This window comes from Urocampus carinirostris, chromosome 3, assembly GCF_059441175.1.
Source record: "Urocampus carinirostris isolate Australia breed hairy pipefish chromosome 3, RoL_Ucar_1.0, whole genome shotgun sequence".
Lineage (NCBI taxonomy): Eukaryota > Metazoa > Chordata > Actinopteri > Syngnathiformes > Syngnathidae > Urocampus > Urocampus carinirostris.
This window is the reverse complement of record NC_142351.1, coordinates 45,126,460-45,145,333: the sequence shown is the minus strand read 5'-3', so window position 1 is coordinate 45,145,333 and position 18,874 is coordinate 45,126,460. Positions and strand designations below refer to the sequence as shown.

The following is an 18,874-nucleotide window of genomic DNA, read 5'->3' as shown; positions in this document are numbered from 1 at the left end:
TTCTTTTAAAAAAATTTTATTGCTTTTTTTTTCTATTTCCTTTTTTGTTTATTTTTATGCTTTTCATCTTACTTTTTCCCTTGCTTTTTTCTCTTCCCTTTCGTTTTTTTCATTGTTGTTTTTCATTTTTTCTTTCCTGTTTTCCCCTTTTTTTCTTTGCTGATGGACGGGCAATAAATGAGAAGTAAAATCTTGCATTTTGGTCACATTGATTCTTCTTTTGCACTACACCATGCACTGTTTTACTGGCATACAGCGACATCTAGTAGTCAAATCACAAACACTCCCTTTTACGAAAGTGAAGCCCTCGTAAAATATAGATTTATTTATTCCTTATTATTTTACTTTCATATGAATCTTTAATGTGTTTTCTTTTTCAGATCTTAGATTTTCTTCCGACCTCAATCTGGTCCTAGCTAAAGTCAATTGAGTCTTGAGACCACTGCTGTCATGAAGGTATAGGACCTAATAAAAATTGAGTTGCAGTTACAGATTCTAGACAGCAGGTGGAAGCATATACTTTGTTGTTGGTCGTAATGTTGCTGTCCTCCCCTCATAAAGGGGTAAGCCTCTTCCTCAATGGTTTTGTTCTTAGTGGAAAGGTGATATACAGTAATTGCAATATTAATAGCATCTTTGCTACTAATATTACTTCATGCATGTTTTGGTTTTCACTGTACTTAAATATTGTACATTAAGGCAGTAATCTTAGAAGTACAGTAATTTTTTCGGGCAAGACAGCTTGATTCAACTTCAGGATCATTGAGTATTTGAAAACCTTTTAAATAAAATGAACATTTCGTATAAAAATTGCGCAGCTGAGATAAAGGTTCATTGTGAGGGATTATGTAATAGATTATTACACCGTAAAAAGAAAATGGATAATGTGCAACACAATACTGCTCTCCATGTTAAATTTTTCTTCTAGAAAAAAAGTCCGACATTTACTTCGAAAAAATGATTAGGCTCCCTAAATAATAAAATGGTATGATGTACAGTGGGACCTCGCTACTTCGTGGGTTCAGAGCTTCGCGGGTCTAAAAAAATAATAATAAAATAAAATAATAAAAAAAAAAATTCAGCATTTTTGAAGGGGCATCGTTACCTCGTGGTTCCACGTTCGCGGGTTCAGAGCTTTGCAGGTCTAAAAAATAATAATAAAATAATTTTAAAAAATATATATATATATATATATATATTTTTGAAGGGGCGTTGCTACTTCGCGGATTTTCACTTTTCGCGGGTGGTTTTGGTCCCCATTAACCGCGATGACCGAGGGATTTCTGTAGTCCCCTTTTTATCATGAAAGTGCTAACCAAGGTTTTACGGGAGCTTGAAATCATTAAAAATGTCTTCATTTTAATGTGATTTCAACGGTTGAAGAGTGCTTGAACTTTGAAGTGCCTGTAAATGCTTGAAATTGTTGCCATGTTTCTCCAAGTCTATTTAATGATGACTCTGCTCTTTGGTGGGTCAGCTTTGCTATTACACTTCTTCGCTCGTGACTAAAAAAAAACCTGTACTACACACTAATAAATGCTGTAGTTCCAAAGTCACAAATTATAGCTTCAAGTTTAAGCGTAAGGATGTATTTATTAAACAATTTATTTCAGAAAAAAAAAGAAAATTGCAAAAAACGTTTGTCATGATGTTTCTTTATGGATTACTTATTCCGGCCTGCCATCATTTCCAAGTATGTCAAAAAAAAAGAAGAGAAACTCTAGGTAATTTCTATCAAGGGGTATTTATTAAATACAAACCAAATGCTCTCTACAGCCGCTAGAGGTGAGTGTTGCGTTTGTTTAGCGTGTTGAGTTGGTTCAGGGGCAAAACTGCTTTCCCTCACCTGTTAAAATAAACCAGTTAACACATTCAAAACCCCCCTACCCCCCGCCCTTGTTTTTGAATAATGTGTTTAGAAAAGAGCCTTATTTTACAAAATGTCTGAGAACAGCAATGGCATTACGTCATTAACAAGTTGAATTGCTCTATCAACTTTAAGGCGCAGTTCTCACAAAATTAGAAGCTCAACACTACAAATTTTAATGGGTTAAAGGTTTATTGGTCCTCCCAAGCTCATCGCTATCCTAGGGCTCGTCCTTCGTACATTCACTCAAACCACATTAACAATTTAACTGACACCACAGCTCGATTTTGAGTGTCTACTATTTATAATATGTAGGGTAGGTTACTAACATGGGCTGAATAATAAATCATGTTATTGGAAATCAGCTAAAATTTGGAGTTTACATTATTTTACTGATCCGGCCGACCAATCATAAAATTAGCAAACTGTTTGAGGGTATGATTTGTGTCTTTGACAAAATACAAGGGCTGAGCACAAGGTTACTAGCAAAAAAAATATGACAAGTGAAAAAATGCTCAAGCTCCGCAATTGATTCCGTTTTGGCAGAATAACCCACCTGCTTTTTGAGAGAGAGGTAAAAGGAGTATTCAAAGGTATTCCAATTAGGCACAGAACGTGGAATGTCCCTCCCCACAATTAGGCAAATATGGTTCAAAATTTTTCACAGGCGGAGGAGTTGAAAGATTCCGTCTCAAAGTTTTGACCCATTTTGCAGTAGAGCCACATCTTTCGATGTTTGTATGATTTTGTCCAGCTGGCTCCATGCTGGTGTTGGGGCTACCAAGGGCTTTCCAGTTTTATTTGGTCACCGTTGGCACTTGTTGGCTGCCTGCCATGTGTTGTTTGGCCAGCTAGTGCTGGTTTTGCAGCAGCCTTTGGTTTATTCCCGGTCAGCCTCATATTTATCGCCGTTGTTGGTTCACGGTTATCCTGGCTCCTTACTGCATGTTTTCCAAATGTTAGCCTAGCGTTAGTGCCGATTTGGTCATGTTCCTTGGTTTGTTTATTCCTGACCTGGTTTGGGCTTGTCAGTGTAGCTGTTGCCACTTTTGTTTTGTTTTTTTTGTTGGCCAGCCTTGCGTTTTTTCCGCCAAGGCTGTGGTGGCCTTTTGTTGATCAGTCCAATTAGCCCCATGTTGGAAGCGCTCTGGGTTTTTTGTGTTTTTGCCAGTTAGCCCCCTTTTAGCTCCTCCCCCTTTGTCGTACCATTACAGAATCCCCCTGCGACACATTGCAGCCTAGGCATTCTCCACAAAACTACCAAAACCCTGGTAATCTCTTCAAATAATTAACATATAAAATGAAATGGCAACAAGCTTGTTACCGTGTGAGTGTTTATCTGATGATGTCACAGTTTAGGGTGACAAAAACAAGACATGCTGTCTTCAAAATAGAATATCTCGGAAAATAATATACTAGTGAAATATATATACACATTTTAATTAAAAAACAAGTACTATTCCTCACATTTTTCATGTTTAAGAATTTGGGATTACCTTTAAAACCCAACACTATGAAGTCAGCTGTTCCAAACAAGTCGTACCAACCAATCCTGCTATTGTTGGTTTAAAAAATAAATACATCTAATCTGTTTCTGTACACGATGTTCCTTTTAATTTGAAGTAGGCCTTCCAACACACACATTCAGACATTGTTGCTTTCGTTGGTGCTGTGTTTAGCAGTAAAAACTTCTGCTTATTCCCTTTTCACATCATGAATAAAGGCAACACGGTCCCTTGCACAGCAAAGAATTGTGTGGACAGCGCCTGAGTCTTCATTTGTACCTTTTTCAACTCTCGTTTCATCTTTGCGTTGGCTTTAGGCCATTTAGAGATCAAGTAGAAAGCGAACCTGCACATGTCCAAAATAGATCTTAAAGTGCAACTGATCAATTGATACACGCCATCCGAGAATGAAATGGAAGGAAGCTGTGATCCTTGCCGGTGGCCTTTTCTGCAAACGTCACAATTGCACATGTTCGGTATCTGCCACTACGTATTGAAAACTCATATGACCACATTTGAACTTCTGAACATTGCTGCTAAGTCTTGTGTATGTGCGTGTGCACACATAAAATATATACATAAATATAAAATCTTTCCATTGACAATTTCTCAGTTTTTTCCCTCCCCTCTGATCAATATTCTGGGCGTCATCTTCCACATCCTTCAACTCTTATTTAAATAACATCACCCGGTCAGCTTAGTTTCACCTGCGCTCCATCAACCGTCTTCACCCCTTTCTCACCTCCAACACCACTGCCAACCTCTTCCATAGCCTTGTCACCTCACGTCTACCGCAATTCCCTCCTCTACGGTTTACCTCCAAAGTCCCTCCATTATCTCCAGCTGGTCCGTAACTTTGCAATTTGTGCATTATCATTAAAACCCCTTCTCACCATCACCCCCTCTGTCCTTCAGGAACTCCACTGGCTCCCAAACAACCATAGAATCGACTACAAAATCCTTCTCTAAGCCTACATGGCCATTCATAACCTTGCCCTTCTCTCCGACCTTCTTCACATTGCCACGCCACCCCGCACCCTCATATCATCCATCCAACCTCCATCTCACAATACCCACTGTCCCTCTCTGCTCTATGGGGAGCAGAGCTTTCAGCCTTTCTGTCCCCATGCCCGGGAACTCATTGTCGCCTGACCCCCGGTATTCTGCACCCTTTTCCACCGTCAAATCTGGACACAAAACCCACCTCTTCAGACTTGGCTTTTTAAGAGAATTTAAAGATCAACAGCTTTGACAAACAATTGCAAAACAGAAGGGATAAAAGGGCTGATGAAAAATCGGGAGCTAATCCAGGTCCCGTCCCCTTGACAATCAGAACACTTTAAACAGGCATTTTATGTAACATATATTCATCACGCATGAGAATGAATCATATATATATATATATATATATATATATATATATATATATATATATATATATTGACCAGCATAGTCATGTAAGATTTAATAAGAGGATTTCAGAAAATCGATATATTTTCTTTTTTTTTTTCCTATTCATTGACTGTTAATCTTTTGCCTTAACATCTCCCCCTCATTTTCGACCATGTCTCAATTTGGTATTTGATTCATTTCTACGAGAGAGGCAAAAGTCAATCTTGATTCAATTTAAACAGTCTCGCTGGTCTGTCGGTCAGTGGTTTCCTTTTTGACATTAAGAACCTCGAACTTGTCGTTGAATGTGTTGTAGATGTAAGCTTTCTGCTTGTTTAAGACTTTTGGAGTGTGGTTGTTTGTTCGGCAAGGTTGTTGGCCAGGATGGCATAATAGTGTTGAAGTAAGTCCTCAGTTTCACTGGTCTGAGCATTTGGTCAGGTATTTTTCTCAGCCGCTTTGACAGACTCCACATAACGCCAACAAAAATTTCCCCAATCATGAAGAACACCAGGTAAATGTCTTCAACATCCTCAACGTCCCGTTTTTTCCAATTATAACAGTTATCGAGATTATACCTGCTTGGATTTGTTCTTTTTGGGAAAGTTTTTCATTATTTTCAGCTCTTCTGGTAGAATATACATTATACCAATTGCACCGAATGCCCAAATTAATAATTCAATTTTGGACACAGTGATCTTGTCGTGGGTGCGGGTGAATATCAGGCAAACCGAAGCGAGTCTATGGGTCTATTGTCATAGCTCTGCGCAGTGCTAAGCACAGATATGACATAAGTAATTGCCTTGGTCTAGGTTTAACAAAAACATCTACTGTAGTTGGTGTTAGGTCAAACAAGACCTTGATAAAGTACACTCAGTAATATAACATAGAAAGTAGAAATTGTTGACCTAGTTTGGATTTATAAAATAAGGTTTTGCATGTGAAGAGTCGGTATATCCTATTGTTTCTTGTATGAGTCATTTTTTTAACCCTGAATCAGTCTTGCTTGATAGTTTATCTTAAAGATGTAAGGGCTTGACAAGTCCTTTAAGTCTTTGAGCTGTTCCACAATTTTGCTCCATAGCAAACGATCCAGGAAAATCTTTGAGTAGTTCTATTTCATCTCTCAGATAATTTGTCATTATTTTGGGCATGTCATAAATGTTTTCTCTGAAAGTAGCATTGTTAGATTGCAGGGAGGCTTTAGTTTGCAGTTCTGTACATCATCTGGGCGGTTTGACATTTAATAAAATCTTGTAACTTTAGAAGATTTGCCTGTAGGAATAGATTATGAGTATGTGCTTTGTAAGTCCTCTTAAAAAGTATTCTTATTGTTTTTTTTGTATCTTGAGTAGTGGATCTAAAGTTGAAGGATAAGTATTTCCCCATCTCTCAGCAATGTAGTAGAAGAGCCCAATAGATGATATACGCAACTTTTTATTTAAACATTTTTGAGCACGCCAGGGATGGGAATACTTCTAGCAGCCTTTTTTTGAATTGTGTTTAGCTGAGATTTAAAATTTTGTTTTTCATCAAATAATTATCTGAGCTATATAATATTAGAAAGATTTTTTATTTTAAATTTGCTCATGCAGCCATTAATCTCATTGTTATGTTTTTCTTCCAAACTGTGTGTATTTTGTTCCATTTACTTTCAAGACTAATTTGTTTATGTTAAACCATGTGTGCAACTTTTTGAATTACTAGTTTATTCTTAGTTGTTTTAAATCGTTGTCAACACACAGTATTTTTGTATCCTCAGCAAACAATATTTTTATTTTTATACTGAACCTATGTAATTAATATAATGTATTAAAGCAAAAAAAGAAATACCTGGTCCTATGTGAAAGGGTAATTGCCCTCCGCACCTAATAGCAAATTGGGCCACCTTTGGCAGTGATAACAATAATCAAAACATTACAATAATTGGTCATGAGTCTTTCACAACGCTGTGGCGGAATATTGGCCTACTCTTTTTCGAGGAATTGTTGAAAATCTGCAATACTTGATAGGTTTTTAGCATGAACTGCCAGTTTAAGATCATACCACAGCATATTGATTGGGTTTCAATCCGGATTTTGACTTGCTTGTAATCGCTCCCAAAGGTGACCCAACTCACTGTTAGGTCAGAGGGAAATTACTTTTTCACTTAAGGGTTCAATCAAATATTCATATCATTGATTCTAGGCAAAGAATTGGATCAGATTAATGCTATTGTCGATGGTTCACTCCTTCCCTCAAAGCGCGACTCCAATATGTAGATAGTGCAGCCCTTCTCTCTTTCACACAGTGGCCTCGGTAACGCTGTTATGTCAATGCCCGAGTGCACAGGTGTCAAACAGGCGGCCCGCGGGCCAAATCAGGCCCGCTAAGGGATTGAATCCGGCCCGCGAGACAGCACTCAGAGAAGCGCAAAAGAAAAACAAGCTGCAGGTTGAAATATGTCAACTTGATGTTGCCAAAGCCAGGTGCCTCGAACAAAGACACTGTACTTGTATTTCTTTCTCTCTCTCTCTCTCGCTCTCTTTTCCACCCCTTTTCTCCCACTCTCTGGCTCTGTCTCTTTCACTCTCTGTGTCTCTCTTTTTCTCTTCCTTTGTTGCTCTTTGTTTCTTTCTCTCTCTGTGTCTTTTTAACTTACTTTGCTCTAACTTCCTTTTTTCCCTTTTCTCTCATTTCTCTTTCTCTCTTCCTACCCTTTGCGCTTTCTTTTCTCTTTTCTCTCCTTCTGTCTTTCTATTTCTCTTTGATTGCTTTCTTCCTCTCCCTTTCTTTTTCCCCTCTCTCACGACTTTTTATCTCTTGTTTCTCATGCTCTCTCCCTCCCTCTCTTTTTCTTTCTTTGTCCTGCCCTCTCTTCTTTTCCCTCCCTCTTTCTCTTATTTCTTTATCTCTCTTTTTCTTTCTCTTCAATCTACTAGTCCGGCCCCCGACAGAATGTTTGTTCTATCGTGTGGCCCCCGAGTTAAAATGAATTTGACACCCCGGCCCTAGTGTGTGTGACTGACGGGTACACTTTTTGCAACCGTTCCTACCATAAACTAAACATGATAGTGGCTACAGGAAGCTCTGCCTTATGTAGATTGTGTGGAATGCTAGGTGTAATTGGTGTGGTAGCAGGGTCTGATACTCTGACAACACCATTCATTTACATGAGCACATGAAACATGTCGCCTTGCAGAAAGCAACGAGCTGCAACCAACAATGTAAAAATGTTTCTGGACAATATCTTTTAAATTTGTTGTCACTATGGCAGCAGAATCAATAAGAGCCAATTGACACAGGAAGGTATTCTATTCTGTGCATTTGACACAGTCGATCATGTGATCTTGTTGCAGAGTTTAGAGGTCTGGGTAGGCATCTCTGGTCCTGCCCTGAAATGGTTCCAGTCTTACCTCGAGGACAGGAAGTATTTTGTTCAGATGGAAGACTATGTGTCAGACCAATTGGCAGTGACCTGTGGGGTCCCCCAGGGGCCATCCTGGGACCCCTCTTGTTCAGTTATTACATGCTGCCCCTGGGCCAGTTAATACGCATTAATGACGTGTCCTACCATAACTATGCAGATGACACTCAGATTTACATCTCGCTGACAGCAGGAGAACATGGGCCCGTGAACTCACTCTGTCACTGCCTCCAACAGATCACTGTGTGGATGCAAAACAACTCTCTCCAACTAAACTCAGACAAGACTGAAGTCATTGTCTTGGGCCCACAAAAACCCAGAGAAAGTGTCATCAGTCATCTGGAATCACTTTGTTTAAAAGCTTAAAATCCGGTTGGAAATCTCGGGGTAATAATGGATTCAGACCTAAACTTTAACAGCCACATTAAATCCATGACATCATCAGCCTTTTACCATCTCAAAAACATTGCCAGAATCAAATGTTTACTGTCTAAACTAGACTTAGAGAAACTTATCCATGCATTTATCTCTAGCAGGTTAGACTACTGTAATGGCCTTCTGACTGGACTTTCTAAACGAGCTGTAAGACAGGCGCAGAACATCCAGAACGCTGCTGCTCGGGTCCTGACTAGAACCAGGAAGTACGACCATATTAGTCCTGTGCTCAAGTCTCTGCACTGGCTTCCTGTCGCTCAGAGAATAGACTTTAAAACAGCTCTGCTGGTGTATAAGTCTCTACGTGGTCTAGCGCCAAAGTACATCTGTGACATGTTGGTCCCATATGAACCATCTCGGACCCTGAGAACCTCAGGGACAGGCCTTCTGCTGGTGCTGAGAGCCAGGACTAAACAGGGTGGAGCTGTGTTTCAGTTCCATGCAGCTAAACTCTGGAATAGTCTTCCTGATGCTGTCAGACAGGCGTCTACTCTGACAATGTTTAAGTCCATGCTGAAAACAGCTCTGTTCAACTGTGCATACAACTGAAAGGGTTCTATCTGCACTCTTCACTTTTACCTTATTTTAATTCATTGATTTTATTATGTTTTATCAGTGGTTTTAATGCATTTTAAAAACCACATTTTACATTTTCAATGTATTTTATTGTGTGTTTTTAACCTTTCTGCTATTTCTGTAAAGCACTTTGAATTGCCCTGTGTATGAATTGTGCTATACAAATAAACTTGCCTTGCCTTGCCTATTTTTCGAGTTCCGTGGTTCTCAACTGGTCTGATTTCAGGACCCACCATCCCACTCCAATCACAATTTTAGACCCAAATCAAGAAAAAAAATCAATTTATCAATTTAAAGGATTGTGGATTTTATTCATTTTGAAAATCTCATATAAATCCTACATCCCGTATGAGCGACCATCTAAAACTACTTTTAAATAGCGACATACAAAGAGAAATTCAAAATATTCAAAGGCCATGTACCTGACAATTATTATTTATTGATGTATTTAACAGAGATAAATGTACTGGTGAAAAAGCAAAAATGTAACATTCTTTTGGCCATCTACTGTACCTTCCAGCAGCGCTTCAATTGCAGACACTCGTGCACTATTTTCCTATTTCCAAATCCTTGTCTTCTTGGACTCAATCATTGTTGCTATTTTCAACTTTTCCTTTCCCCTTATCACAAATTTTCTTGGGAACCATTATTATAGGCAGAAAAAGGAAATAAAACCACCAAAATCACAACAAAATTAGACTTGGTCCCTCACAAACGCTCCGATTAACTGAACAGGATCTACCATTAAAGTGTGTAATTGTCCCACAATTTTATTCTAAGCGTTATTTTGACCCACTAAAAACTGCTCCGCGACCCATTTTTGGGTTCTGAACCACCAGTTGAGAAACACTGTTCTAGTAGACATTGTTATACAGTATTCATATTTTCGTTACAATGCTGCTTTTTTGGTTCTTGTTCTGGGTGGTTAGCACATAGCCCCACAGTGTGTGGAGTTTGCACGTTCTTCCTGTGCCTGCCTGGGTTTCCTCCGGGTACTCCGGTGTCCTCAAACATTCCCAAAAGACCCCATGCATGTCAGGTTAATTGGCTGGTTAAAATTGTCTCTTGGTGTGTCTTAGCGAGCGAGTCCTATGTCTTTGTGGCTGCCAGTGTGACAGGGTCCACTGCCTGATGGTTGGGATGGGCTTCAGTACCCCCTGGTGAAGAAAAGCGGTGCAGAAAATGGATGGCTGGATATTCATATATCTTTTTTTGTACTGTTAATGTTTGCAATTTAGTTATTTTAAAAAAATCATTGCGCTATGTTTATCGTAATATAAACTCCAGGGTGGATGGGTTAATTATTCAAGGATAAGATCCAAGCAAAATGTATCGGATAGGTCGCTACAATGTATTTACCTGGATTAGATACAAAAATTCCCAATATCGCCCACCCTGAATGTTCAGCTTTTTAACAAACTGCAGTAACTTTAAATCCTTTACTTTGGGTGAGAGACTTTTTGTAATTGAGCTTTTCTGTCCTCACCATGGCAACAAAGCAGGTTGCAGGTTCGTAATGTACCTTCCTGCTTTATCTTTGAGGAGCTTTTCATTTTTCTGCCTTTGCTATATGCCGCTGTCATGAACGCAGCAAAAAATAAGCAGTTTTTATTTTTGACAAATCTGACAATTTGTCACAGTAGTAAAGAGTTGCTGGAAGAATGGACGATCCTGCTGTCGAAAATGTGTAATTGAATCTTTGTGAATGTCCACATACTATGGCATATTCTGGTTGCTGCCCCACACTCCTTTAGGGCATTATTATGTTATAGCATGCATTCGATTTTTGTTTTAAATTCGTAAGGATAACACGATTAAAGAGGACGGAAGGTCTATTCTTCCTCTGCGTGATCGCTCAACATCACGTATCGGGGTAAAACAAGCAGTTCCGTTGAGGTATTTATTACAGAATATTTCGAGCACATATGAGGTACAGAACAAGTGCGCAGTCCCAATGGCTGACAATGAATTTTATACTGGGAGGGCAGTCCCAAGAATCGAAACCTAAGGAAAAAAAAAAACTAAGAGAATGAGAAGTGAAAATTCCACAAAACAATGTGCCTTTGTCCAGACAGGGACAGATGAAATGAGCAAATTTTCTGGCTACAAAATAAACGGCTGAGATAATGGAGAAGCTGAATAATTACAACCAAATTAATGAATGAATCGTGAAGTTAATTATTAGTAGATGAACGGAGAAATTAATGAAGTAATCTTACAATCACGACTGTTTTGATTTTGTATTGTCTTTTAATGCCCTTACTTTCAACATCCATTGCAGGCTGTGAATGATGGGGGTGAATGTACTTTAGTGATCAGGAACATGTATTTTATAGCTATTTAAGGTTAACATGGATGATATTGGGAGGCCAGGAACGGATTAGTTGGTTTCCAGTTACATCTTATGGGGAAAATTTGTTCAAGATGCAAGAAGTTATAGCTACGAGTTTGATCAATGAACCAATTAAACTCGTATGTATAGGAACAACTGAATAGGTTATTCACTGCTTTAGGAAAATACACTGAATTTTTGCTGATTGAACTCAACTTTTCAATATGATGGGGGTCAAACTATGATAGCTGAAGTTCTTTTCAAAGGACAGTTGGCACCTGTAAGTGCGCCGTGCATGATAGCACATAGAAATAGGATGATTAGATGGAGGTGTTAGGTTAAAGCACAGCAACATCTTCTCACTGTAAATTGTTTCTCTCCATAGTTTGCAAATGTAGCAACTATGCTGCTTGGCAGAGGGCAGAAAAGCTATTGGACCAGTTCTAAGTCTCGTAACTGGCAAATTTGATAGAGGAAACTCTAAAATTAAAACTAATTTAAACAAAGCTTGTAATTTATTGAACAATGGACAAGACAATAGACTATATTTAATATACATTACTGCAGTTACTTGCATTTGTTTTGTTGAAGGTGTTAGATGAGAAATCCTAAATGTGGTTGATATTGGTTTTCTAACTCTGTTTTATTTCTTTTTCAGTTCAATGACCGGTCATCTACTCTAATTCAGTTGATCAACCTATTATTAGTCGGAAAATTTATTTTATGTGCATCGATAGGATTAGAGAATCAACCTAAATCTGCTTTCTTGTCAGAATATAAAATCACACAATAATACACTTCTAATTTCAATGACAATTCAGATGAATGATAAGAGAGTTCATGAAATAAGCAAAGAACACACAATTTTGATGTTCTCCAATTAAGGGAATCCCAAATCTATGGTTATGCACATGTTGATTGTTGAAGTTCAACATTCCACAGTCACAATCCAATTCCTACCGTGACCTTGATGTAAAGCTCTACAATGAATCAGATCCTTTTTGGATTCCTGGTCTGGGTAGTTATCCAGTCAGATCAAAGAGATTTCCAATTTTCAATAGAATTGAGGAATTTGGCCTAGATGGAAAAAGCCTGGCCAAAAATAGTCCAGATAGAGTTTTGTTTCCTCTTTTTGAGTCACAACGTCACCAGATGGAGTCAAAAAGAAGAAAAGGAGAGATTTAGTCTTACAATACCAAGCAATGTCTAGCTAATGTTTGCAATGATAATCGCAAGTGCTGTCTCTCGTCTGTGCTTCCGAGCGTGTTCTGCCCACAGTGAGCAAAGACAAAAAAACGCTTTTCGTTCTTGCTGTGATGTCTATGATGTCTTTGATGTGTGTGTGTTTTTTTTTTAAATAGAAAACTTTATTGTAACGGGGAGTATCAAATCATTGTTGGCTAATTATTATTTTTTTTTTGTTTGATAATTTACCTATATGATCAAATGTTCAGGACAAGGTGTTTCCTGTCAAATCCTTACATTTCATTTAAATGTCGAATTGGATTTTCATTTATTTCTAACTCATTTTTTAACATGGATTACATATACCTGTCCCTAGGCCAGGCTTTGTAACACAAGTCCTCAAGTTGGTTCTTGCGTCAGACCGCTCGATTGTCATTTCAAGGTGTGACGGAGCCCATCAGAGGCTTGCCAACAACAGCTCCACATCATTAGCGACAAGTCATTTCTTTGTGGTTTGCTTTGGGGCAGTGTTGGGCACGTGACTGAAAAAAAGAAAAAAAAGAATTAGTTACAGTTACTCTTTCCTTCATTAGAAAGAATAATTGCATTACCCTCCAGATTACTTAGAGTCAGAAGAAGCATGTTACAAAAAGTAAATACAGCTTAGTCTTAAGTATATGCGGCAGGGAAAATATCAGCAGGGAGAATTTACGCGTCCTCAAACTCTGTGCTTGAGACGGCGCCACCGTAACTGTATCCAGTTGTTCTAAGTACATACCCTCCCTTCTTTGGTGCGGTCTTCAACATTGTAATGTTGGTGGTTTGAAATGTAGAGGTTGCTGTTTAAGAATAGGACACTTTGCAATTCTGCTTCTAAAAAGTAGCCGAATAACTTGCCTTGTTGTAACGACCTCTGGGTTACAGTACCCGTTACAGAGAAAAGTAATTGCGTACCAGGAACGCGTTCTTTGTAACGCATTACTTCCAACACTGTTTAGTGGTCAACATGACCTCTGGCTTGGTAGTGCAAAGCTTGCTTTTTAGAGCCTCTATAGAAGTTATTTGTTTATCTGTTGGTGGGGGGTGTCTGCTGTCGTAGATGGACCACATGATTGTGAACACTTAAATCAGTCTTTTTTTTTCTTTTATTCTTTGATCCTTCCACACGCTCCCCATCACCCCACCCTCTCAAATACACACTCACATACTCACTTCGTCATACTCCCACCACCTTCCACTTTAGACGGCCTTATAAAGAGAGTGAGGGGACGAGAGGCAAAGCAGAACTTCTCTGATATCCCGATCTCGGCAACTGCCGGCTGACTTACTACCGACTACCGCTCTCTCGGGTGCTCCGTCTCCTGCTCAGGATCTCCGGCTGGTCCAAGCGGCTCACTCTCCAAAGTCCCGGCATGCAGATCCTGGTAGTGGTAGCAGCCTTCATGGGGTTCCTGCTCAGTGTCAAAGCGGCCGCCGTGCTTACGGCAGACGACCGGGGCCCCATGCAGGGGTTGAACAGGGTGAGTATCATTTGTATTTTGTATTTTTTTTGTTTATTTTTTCTTTATAAGCATTCTGCAACAAACATCACATCACAAATAAAAAAAACAAATCATCTTACGATATAAAGCAGTGACAGGTTGAAGATAAAGGCTTTAGGAGACTCATACCCAAAATTACTTTGGACGCTATCAAAAATGCAAAAACTAGTGGTCCTCTAACTATGGCCAGCCTCCACATTCTGTCCTGCCCCATGAACAATATCAGGGTGCATATTGATGCACACTTTTTTAATTATGACTATAAGAAGAACCTCAAAGTCTGGATGTACGTTTTTGGTTGTGTCTCGATTCATCTCTGGTCTACCAGTTATGTAGATGACATATGAAAAGACATTAGGTTTACCTCATGATCACACTATCTTTAGTCACAGTACCAGAGACAAGTGTTAATTTTCTTTGTTGTTAATATCATAATGAATGTTTTATTGTGAATAGAATATTTTATCACTGTAACACGTCCAACAAAATTAACATTTGTCTCATGTACCGTGATTAGAAATATTGTGATTGTGAGATAAAACATATGCACTATTTGCAAGTCATCTATACCAACTAAGCTGATCTTGGATTTAAGATTGTGCATGGCACAAAAGAAAGTTTTATGTTGCGTAGCTTTTTATCTGTAAAGAACTCTCAAAGTCATATTTGGTTCGTTTTATATTTTAGTATTATTCATTACCTGACCTTTTTTTCTGTGAAGAATCCTGAAGGGTTATTTAATTGTGGCTTTCTTGAAAACATGTCTTGCGTCATTATAACAGTCATTCCTTAGTCCATTTAGAAATGATCAAATTCTTATTTTGTATTCAAGGAATGCGAAAAGCAAATTTCACAGAGCAAGTATAAGAAGCGTCCTTTCTAGTGAAACTCCGAGGTTGAATTGATAAGTTTAGTAGACGCTCAAATTTTGAACTTGCAAGGAGAAGAGGAGGATACTGTAGAAAAAAACCCTCTTAATGCCTGATTCCAAATATTTTCTAAAAGCCCTGAGCCTTTTCGTTTTATTAAATCTCCTATGTTAGGAAAAGCAGATTTGCCCTGAAGGGTGTGGAAATGATTGGCGACAATGAAAATGATGCAAACAGTGCATAATAGTCAAAATAATGAACAACAATGAGATATAGTTAAAATGGCTTCCTACGCTATCTCCTTTGCATTTCTCCAACATTTAAAACCAAGTAAACGTATTATTAAAACTTGTCTGCATACACATTGAGCTCTACAAAGAAGAACATTTCACAATGTTTTGAAACCAAAGTAAAATAATAGTAGGATTTGATTTGTATTTACAGTAATTACAGTAATTAGTAGGATACACAAACATGTACATGAAAACGAGATGGTTTGATTAGACTGAGAGCTGTTTTTTGTAATATGAATAACTATAGATTTGTTACAGTAGTAGTTCAGAATTTGGAACTGTGTTAATCTCTGCCGCCATCTCCTGACTTGAACTCATTATTGCAGCCTTAGTCTGCTTGTTAAATGATGCACACGCAAGCACATGCATTACACCTCAAACGATGAACCCCACATTAAAATGCTAAATATATAAGGTTCACAGAACTTCCTGTGATGTGTCTTGGGCAAGTACAGCCTGGAGCCTATCCCTCTTCAGTCTGTTTCATTTGGTGTTTACCAGTGTATTTATATGCATTATATGTGAAAGGGGGGCGCATTTGACTTCAGGGACCTTTTTTCTTTTTGTTTTAACTTTTCCAGAATGCAGTGCCAATGCACCGCCACTTCGCTAGGGCGCAGTGGCGTTCTCATGTTTTGTTTTCATTCAGCATCCACACAGTTCATTTAGCACAGAATATAAAAAATGAGAAAAAGAGTATTCCTTCTTCTGAGGGGTGGTGGGGGGTTCGCGCGACAGAAAGTAATTGAGAAACAATGGTTTAGCCAATCAGATTAGGGAGTCAGCGCCTACTAGTGGGCCTTGGGAAATGTCACCAGTGTCACAAACTATGATTGGCCAGGGGGCAGTAACAGAAGTATCAGAAAATCTGTATGACAGATTGATATCAATGTTGAGCGAAAAAAGGAGGAGGGATTTTGTTCAAAAATAAAAAGCATTTTTGGTGAGTAAAATGTGGCTATATTCCTAAATAATGGTGCAATTTCATGCAGTTATTATCAATGATTTTTCATATTTTTAGCCATAAAATAGTTATTTAGGGTTTGACTGATTCAGACGAAGCCCTACTGAAGGCGTAGGTGTGGAATGCACGGCACGCCACTGTCCAAACGTGAACTAATGATGCATTGTTTATTTACTGGCACAGGCGCAGGACCTGAGCAAACAGCGCAAAGAGCTGATTGTGAAGCTGGTGAGCAGCTTGCTGGAGGGGGCTCTGGACACCAACGCTCTCCCCGAGGGTCCTTCAACCGAAGAACTGGAGGAACCGCTCGATTCTCGCCTGGTGGAGAGAGCCGTCTACAACAGGCTATCGCTTCCCCAGCGTGATCGCAAGGCGCCCTGCAAAAACTTCTTCTGGAAAACCTTCACCTCCTGCTAACGCAAGAAAAGAATATCAAGAAAGCAGCTTCTCATAAACTGTAGTGAACCTCAGTTGTGAACATCACCTCCACCTGTCAGACGGACTTCACAGGATTCACTGTGTCATTTCAAAGCACATGTTCTGTACTTATGCACCTTTTTATTTATGTATACTATGTGCAGGACTCTCAGAAAATGAGAACATTGTGAAAAAGTTCTTGATTTTCTGTAATGCAATTAAAAAAAACAATAAATCCATACACACTGGATTAGAAATCGACAGAAATATTGCAAGTATTTTATTTTAATTGCTCATACTAGGGAAAACTCTATTATCTCATCTCAGAATATTCGAAAAGCATGAATAAGTACACAAGTGGGCTGTAAGCTAGGGATGGGCGAAACCGGGATATTTGGTATCGCTCGGATCCAGATAAAAATAGGGTTGTATCGCGCGGTACCGATTCGATACTGATACTTTTTGTTTGGAAATATCATCGTCATTAAATAACTGAACCCTTTCCCCTTGAATTAGTTTGTAACCATGGTTGACAACAGCACAAATATGTTGGACGTTAAAAACATTTATTTTCAAAACAAATACAATGAAAATACAATGAAAACTCGTATAAAAGTATATTACAAATATTTCTATTAGAATTGAGTCAAACTAAAATAAAACAGCAATGTAACGAATGATCAAATATAACAAAGTCAACATGACAACTATGATACCTTCCATTGTACAAGAAAAAGAAGACAAAGTACAAATAGTATAAACAATATATATAAAAACCTTTAACAGTATATAACTGTCATACTTCTACTACAACAACTGTTTCAGAATAAAAGTCCAGAGACTTACACCAAAAAAGCAGTAATGCAACAAAAATACAAATACCGTATAACACAATAAGAATACTTTCCGAATATTTTGAAAATAAAGTCAGTCGTGCAAATATAATAAAAACACAATTCGAAAAATTTAAAAAACGATAACATGAATAAAATTACGACCGACAAACAACAATATTAAAGAGATAGTTGTAATTATAAAAATAGTACTGATCCAAATACTTGCTCATCATCGATAATATCAATATTTGCATCGATCCGCCCTCCCTTACTGTAAACCATAATTCGCAACATAAAAATAAAAAAAGGCTTGCAATATTTTGGTCGGTTTGTAATGAATCCATACTGTATGATAATTATTCTTAAATTCCATTACCGAAAATCATTCATTTTAACACAACATTCCAATTTTCCGAGACAGTATCGTATGTATTTATGGATGTTACTTTTTTCAGGGTTAAAGAATAAATCTTGTAATATTTGGACATGGCAAAATAAATACATCTGTCTTTCCACCTGCTTTGGAAAAAACAAGTGTTGAATGAAAAATATATACAGTATGACTCCCAAGTGTTACTGCCGCTATATCGGGTTTGGGGATCACAAACTTATTGTTATAAAGCTAGTCTCAAAAGTGAACAAATGAGATTCATTCCAATTAAAACAAAAGAGAGACATTGCAAAAATGTGACAGCATGGTTTTGAGAGGACCCAATTGCAGAAAAAAAACACAAAAATTCATTTTTTCCTCAACCTTTTTAAGATGAGGCACCTTTTTTTGTTCATAAATAAATCTCGGGCCACACCGTTAGTCAAAATTGTATGATAAATTAATTCCCGACACCAGTTTCATGTTTTGTTTTTGTTTTTTTTACCTTAAATTGTGATGTTATCTACATTTACACTATATTACATTATTTTTAAATCATTTATTGTCACCGTGGCTGATAGAGGAATAGAGGTCATTAATTTTGGTCAGTAATTTTATACTTAAAATTAGTAACAAAAATAAATATATATACATATACATACATACATATATATATATATATATATATATATATATATATATATATATATATATATATATATATATATATATATATATATATATATATATATATTGTGCTCTTGCGACCTCCTTTTAAAGGCGGGTGCGTAGTTTGAGGTGTCCTTAGAAAGGTTAAAATGAAATATTTTCTCTATGACGAATGTGTTAACAATGCCCAACTGAGTTCAAAGAGCCTTTATATACA

General features: G+C 37.9%; 1 protein-coding gene across 1 annotated transcript; it reads left to right on the top strand.

Annotated features, from left to right (window-relative positions):
• Window positions 1-13,956: 13,956 nt before the first annotated feature.
• Window positions 13,957-18,188, top strand: LOC148369828 (somatostatin-1B-like). Its single transcript, XM_088330013.1, has 2 exons — window positions 13,957-14,218; window positions 16,549-18,188. Exons 1-2 carry the CDS (start codon window positions 14,111-14,113, stop codon window positions 16,780-16,782), a joined length of 342 nt encoding a protein of 113 aa, XP_088186139.1. The 5' UTR covers window positions 13,957-14,110; the 3' UTR covers window positions 16,783-18,188.
• Window positions 18,189-18,874: the final 686 nt, after the last annotated feature.